We start from the raw sequence: 6,548 nt of genomic DNA on the forward strand, positions 1-6,548 counted from the left end.
AGGGTATGCAGAAATATGTGTTTCTGAATACCTACTGCAGAAACATATCTGGGGTAAAATGAAGAACAAAATGCTCTTCTGCATTCTTGAGGACCTGCATGTACCTGCTGGCCAGAGATCATGAATATATCTGGAGAATTAAAATATATATATAACTGCTATTACATGTAAAATAAATGACAAACAAAAACCATGAAGTGTTTCTTTATTTTTTCAATTTGGCACAGCACTGTAACATTAGAAAAATACAAGTTTCAACTGAGCATGTCCTACATGTTTATCAAACCAACATCCTCAAAGAAAGCTTAAAAACATGGACTGGCAGAGCGGCGGAGGCATCACTAGATGTTGTAAACACTAGAGACTCTCCTATGAAGAGTTTGGTAGCAGCCTCTTGCTTTGGGGATGGGAACTGCACTCTTGACAAATATCATAAGACAGATTCACTAAAGATCAGTGGTAGGTTTCAAATATTGTGTGAAACCTTATTAGAAACGACACAGAGATCTCTGCCCTTTGAGAAGGTTCTCCTTTTTCACACACAGTGGCATCCTATTGAACTAAATCAAACTGTCAGTCAGGTTTCCTGCAATGCCATGGTAATGTACCAGTCCCAAACACAATCTCAATGGAAAGTGTATGTCAGCAGTATATTAAGGAGAACACTATAAACACAATTCACTAATGCAAGCCTCCCAAAACAAAACACTTTCCGGCTTCTTAAGAAGCACATTACATTGTGTATGGTTCAGTCACACAAAGAAAACACATTAGATAAAACCCTTTATTTTTCAAATAATGGAAAAATGAAATAAATAAGAGCTGTGAAGTGACATTGCATTTGAAGGAAAAGGCTGCACATGCACACACTGAACAGCTCACTCTGTGGGTTTGAGAACAGCATCTTGCATGCACACAGACCCAAGGATAATGGCCATTCAGTGCATTTTAGTATAAAAAGAAGAAATGGGACCGTGGCACCAGAATGATTCCCCTAATTTCTATGTGCATATTTGTTTGAAGAAAAAAAAAAAAAATATATATATATATATATATATATATATATATATATATATATATATATATATATATATATATAAAATTTTACCTGCTATACATTATACGTGATTGGATTTAAGCAACTGAACATTTTTGGTACCACTTTTTAGTGTTTTAGCCAACAAATGTTCAAAATATGTAGGGTTTTCGTATTTGAAACACTGGAACATCCTTATTTCTCTCACATCCTTCAACATGTGCCTCCTCCATTTTCCTATTTCCACATTCACATTATCTTTCATTTCATTCATAGTAACCAAGCAGCAAGTTCACATTAATACTGAATATCTCACAGCCTGCACCTCATCACTGAACTCGGGTATTCATTTTGAGTATCTAACAGTAATGGCTGATTTAAAATACAATTCTAAATGTAACAAAGTGCTCTGAGGAACAGATCTGAAGTACACATTAAAACACATATCTTTATAGCTCCAGGGGAAATGACTCTGGCAGTTCAGAAGTCCTGTATTACTGGAACATCAGAAGAGTACAGTTTTATTTTCACCAGTCGGAAACCTGCACTAAGTTTTAGGACTTTGTTGGCCCCTGGAGGAAGATAAGTGCCCACGTTAAAGAAATGCCTGAAATTGAAGCACTTGCTCTTCAATGCTTTGAGAGCCAGTGCGAGTTCAAAGGTTGGGGGTGCGCTGCTGTCCTGTGCAATCTTCCCCAGTGGTGTGCAGACACCGTCAATGTCCAGACTGAGATGAATGACAGCTCCGCGCAGTCCGCAGGGCTCGCTGGCAGCCATGCCCAGGATGTCCTGTGCAATCCTGCAGCTCAGATGTGTTGGAATGAGCAGCTCCTGGCACTGCAGCCGACACTTCTTAGAAGCAGACAGGCACAGTTCAATCTGTTTAGCCAACTCCAGCCATGCAGTGTCCTCTGTGAACTCCTCTGGGTACACATAGCCCGTCTCTGCAGAGCAGGTCAACCACTCCTCATCTAGAACAAGACAACAAGATGCAGTTCATGTATATTGCATCACACGCAGCTATTGTGCAGGTGAGTTTAGCCACAGCTATAAAGACAGAGAGCATTGTTAAAGGAATATTGATCTAAAATGCATACTCCATTGTGCATCTCAAAGACCAATGTAATAACTGCACTGGGGTAGAAAAAGAGTGCTGTTTTTTTTATTACAATGCAACATTTGAAGTTAGTTTGTCCATTGTTCCAGAAAACATTTCAATGAACATTACAAAACTTTTATCAGATGACTGTCATTCCTGTCAGGGTTAGTCATCAACGACACAACTAGACAGGAGGGCTCATTTTCTTTTTTACAAAGTCAGTGGCTTAACGACATTAATAACTGTATAGTACCTACATCATCTTAAAAAAAAAAAAAAAAAAAAAAAAAAACATGTTCAGCAGACTCTAGGGGGCGCAGTGAGAGTGCATGGAGACTGTCCGTACAGCAAATACACGACGAGTAGGGAAAGAATGTACTGAATTACTGAGCACGGTTAGGCAGGCAGCGCATACAACTGAAATCTACTGTCCTTAGACCGACTAAACAAACTAATAAATAAGGATGAACTAATACATATTAAGCACACAAAACCTATTTATCTTCGTGGGTTATTGCTGCAGCTTTAACAGTTTAAATATCTATACTACAACAGCTGACTTATTTTTAGTATGTTAGTATTGTTATAGCCCCAGGTCATAATGGAATGGGTTTCAGTCTGCTTGGCTTTCTTTTCTTTTAAGAATTACACTGAAAGCCGGATGCCTTGTAGTACTGGCTAGAATCTACCATCATATGACCCACGATCTGGATTCAGGAAGCCCTGCAGTTCACAGGTCTGAACAGAAGATGATATAATATTTAAATAGACAATCAAAACCCTTTACATTTCTATAATTATGCCATCGACTGCACAACTTAATACTACTTTTATGTATTCACATTTGTAACACTATTAACTACTAGCTTACTTAATTTCTATTTCTAAACTATTAAAAGTACGGCACAGTACAATGTTTATTAAAAGTGCCTGAACAAATTTAAAACCAGAGAATCACGAAGTTATTGAAATCCTAGACCGAAGAGTTGATGCCGTTTTATTGGATCCGTTGTTGCTTTCAAGACCTCACTATTTTCTCCATGTGTGCGTGGAAATGAAAAGAAACAAGGCGCTGGATAAGAAACTCCTTAACATGGTGTGTGCATACGTGCGGTATTCTCTATTAGTCCTTTATTAATTATCATGTGTTCCTATTTTATTATTTGACTATACAATATACCCAATCACTACTACTGTGGAGTTTCACTTTCTGTATTAATTATACAAATACAAAACGAAATCAGCTTACACGTCTAGTGAATTAACCCCCTTTCACCTTCTTGAAGGTGTGTATATAAATTAACGTATTCGTATTGTAATGTTTAAATGAAACAGAGACAGCTGTAGAACTTATCAGAACGGTCAGTTGACTCTGTCTCACAAGACCTTTCAAAGGGGCTCTCGCTATACTTCTTCCTAGCAGCCGTAAACCGGTGAACGAACCTTTTCACGAGTTCTGCTAAACTGTCTTCACCCGAAAATGAACCCATTCCGTACGTAAAGCCCAAAGCCTGCGAGTAAACCATTACAGCGCCAGAGAAGGTGCAAACCGACACCAAGCTACACCACTGGACTTCAGTCGCTGTCTGTGCTTGATATCTATGAAGAGTCGTATTGCGATGACTCAGCTGCAGAGAACCCATGCAGCTGGTGCACGCAACGTGTGGAATGGACTGAGGGAGGTGTCGGCTGCTTTCTACTATGTGATTGGTGTAAACTGCACAGTTGATGACAAATTGAGTTCCAGTTGCTATGGTCTTGATGGAAGCTTTATTTGCTCTGTAGTGCAAAACATGCTGGAATTTCGTCATTACAGCTGTAATGTTAGAGCACTAAAATTCCACAATCGTGTGGAAAGCGCAGAGTATTGTAGAATGTATGATTTCCAACTGTTTTTGTTTTAAATGCACAACTTTTTGTTCTTTCTTCAGAAAACAGTTGGCAGTACAGTATTGTGTAACACATTGTACATTCGAGACAGGTGTGTGTGTGCGTGCGTGTATGTGTGCGTTTGTGTGTGTGTGTGTGTGTGTGTGTGTGTGTGCGTGTACTGTAAATACTGTAAAATATGTTTTTTTTAATTTAAATTGAATTTTACTCAAAATAAATGTCAGCTTTATTGAAATGCAATTCAAAAGATATGAGATGGGGACAGCAAAGGACAGAGTGTGTGTATTCTTTGTGGTATAGTGGAAAAGTATATAACAGGACTGTAATTGAGATTTCATGTTTGGATCCTTTTTTAAAGCGTTATTCTCATGAATTCAGTTCTCTTCCAAGGTGGCTGGCTACAGTCAGACCCAGTAAGACATGAGCTCTTCAACACCCGCCATGCCATTACATTGTGCTGAATTTCATGGGGATGTTGTGATGTGGAATTCACTACACTGAGAGCACCAGACCCCTCTCACTTGAGCAGCATTGAACCCAGAGGTGAAGGCTATGAGACACTTGTGAATTAGCCTGGGGTTTTGTAACTGGGGCTAAAAAGAGACCAACCCCGATCCCACCTTGTGACATGACCAGCAGAGAGAAGGTATGCAAAGACGTGAAATAACTGTCTGTGCTTCCAGGAATCACTTAAAAGAGATTTTCTTTCCATACATGTCCTGTCTGGACAAACTTGAAGCATTCTGGATCATATAACCCATAAGACAGGTTACAAAATGCAGTGACTAAGCATGTACGTAATACTGTACACTTCCAGAAAAGCAGCACCCACGTCCCCCCTTGTGTGACAAATAACTCTATTAGATATTTAGACAGCACTCACTAAATATAGGATTTCAGTTGAGAGGTAATAGACAGCTGTCCATGCTGAACAGTGTGCTGTGTTGATCACTGTGAATGATAGACAGATGTCCATGCTGAACAGTGTGCTGTGTTGATCATTGTGAATGATAGACAGATGTCCATGCTGAACAGTGTGCTGTGTTGATCGCTGTAAATGATGTAACACGCCCTGCTGGTTGCCCTGCTCTTTTCTTTGACAGATTCATAAAACAGCTGACTCAATCACACCACTAGCTCAGAGCCAAAGTAGTCACCAATAGCATGTGATACAATCTTGCTTGGCATGGTGTTAAAGCTGCAGAATCCCATATTGGTAACCACTCAACCCATCTATAATAAACACGGAAAAATAACCACGTTTAATTTCCTTGCTCATTTATGTTGAAAATATGTTTCCTCTTTTTAAATGTATTTTAAAAATGTCTCCTTTTAAAATGGATTTAAAAGTTTCTCTTCTTGAGATGTAACCAAACGTGATGATGTCACAAGTAACTAGCACTGAGGCACATACGTGGATAAACTTGGTAACAAACATAGTCTGAAGTGTATTCATCTATAACAGAATTTTAAAATGTGTGTATCAAAAAACATTCCATGCTATGTAACAGAACCATAAATAAATGTCTTGTAAAATAAATAACCAGTGTCCTGTACTTTATCTAGGTATGTAGACTCTTTCATTTTCTGGTTTTATCTCATATATTAATATTAGGGGTGTTATTTGTGCAGGTAGATACAGGGGTATTCTTTTTTTGCAGGTAGATACAGAGGTATTATATTTGCAGATAGATACAGGGGTATTATTTTTTGCAGGTAGATACACGGGTATTATTTTCTGCAGGTAGCTACAGGGCTATTATGTTTGCAAATAGATACAGGGGTGTTATTTTTTGCAGGTAGATACAGGGGTATTATGTTTTGCAGGTAGATGCAGGGGTACTATTATTTTTGCAGGTCGATACAGCGGTGTTATTTTTTGCAGGTAGCTACATAAGAACATAAGAAAGTTTACAAACCAGAGGAGGCCATTCGGCCCATCTTGCTCGTTTGGTTGTTAGTAGCTTATTGATCCCAAAATCTCATCAAGCAGCTTCTTGAAGGATCCCAGGGTGTCAGCTTCAACAACGTTACTGGGGAGTTGATTCCAGACCCTCACATTTCTCTGTGTAAAAAAGTGCCTACTATTTTCTGTTCTGAATGCCCCTTTGTCTAATCTCCATTTGTCACCCCTGGTCCTTGTTTCTTTTTTCAGGCTGAAAAAGTCCCTTGGGTCGACACTGTCAATACCTTTTAGAATTTTGAATGCTTGAATTAGGTCGCCACGTAGTTTTTCATAGATACCTTCTCCAATTTCAGTATCTCTCATATGATATTTATAATGTACATTTTTATTTCCTGCGTGCAGTACCTTACACTTTTCTCTATGAAATGTCATTTGCCATGTGTCTGCCCAGTTCTGAATCTTGTCCAGATCATTTTGAATGACCTTTGCTGCTACAACAGTGTTTGCCACTCCTCCTACTTTTGTGTCGTCTGCAAATTTAAGAAGTTTACTTACTATACCAGAATCTAAATCATTAATGTAGATTAGGAATAGCAGAAGACCTAATACTGATCCCT

At 38.7% G+C, this 6,548-nt stretch overlaps 1 protein-coding gene across 1 annotated transcript; it reads right to left on the reverse strand.

Moving 5' to 3' along the window:
* Nucleotides 1-770: 770 nt before the first annotated feature.
* Nucleotides 771-2,827, reverse strand: LOC121324356 (DNA damage-inducible transcript 4-like protein). Its single transcript, XM_041266097.1, has 2 exons — nt 2,785-2,827; nt 771-2,007 (listed from the first exon to the last, which is right to left on the reverse strand). Exons 1-2 carry the CDS (start codon nt 2,825-2,827, stop codon nt 1,517-1,519), a joined length of 534 nt encoding a protein of 177 aa, XP_041122031.1. The 3' UTR covers nt 771-1,516.
* Between the last annotated feature and the right edge of the window lie 3,721 nt (nt 2,828-6,548).

Source organism: Polyodon spathula, chromosome 12, assembly GCF_017654505.1.
Source record: "Polyodon spathula isolate WHYD16114869_AA chromosome 12, ASM1765450v1, whole genome shotgun sequence".
NCBI classification, from domain to species: domain Eukaryota; kingdom Metazoa; phylum Chordata; class Actinopteri; order Acipenseriformes; family Polyodontidae; genus Polyodon; species Polyodon spathula.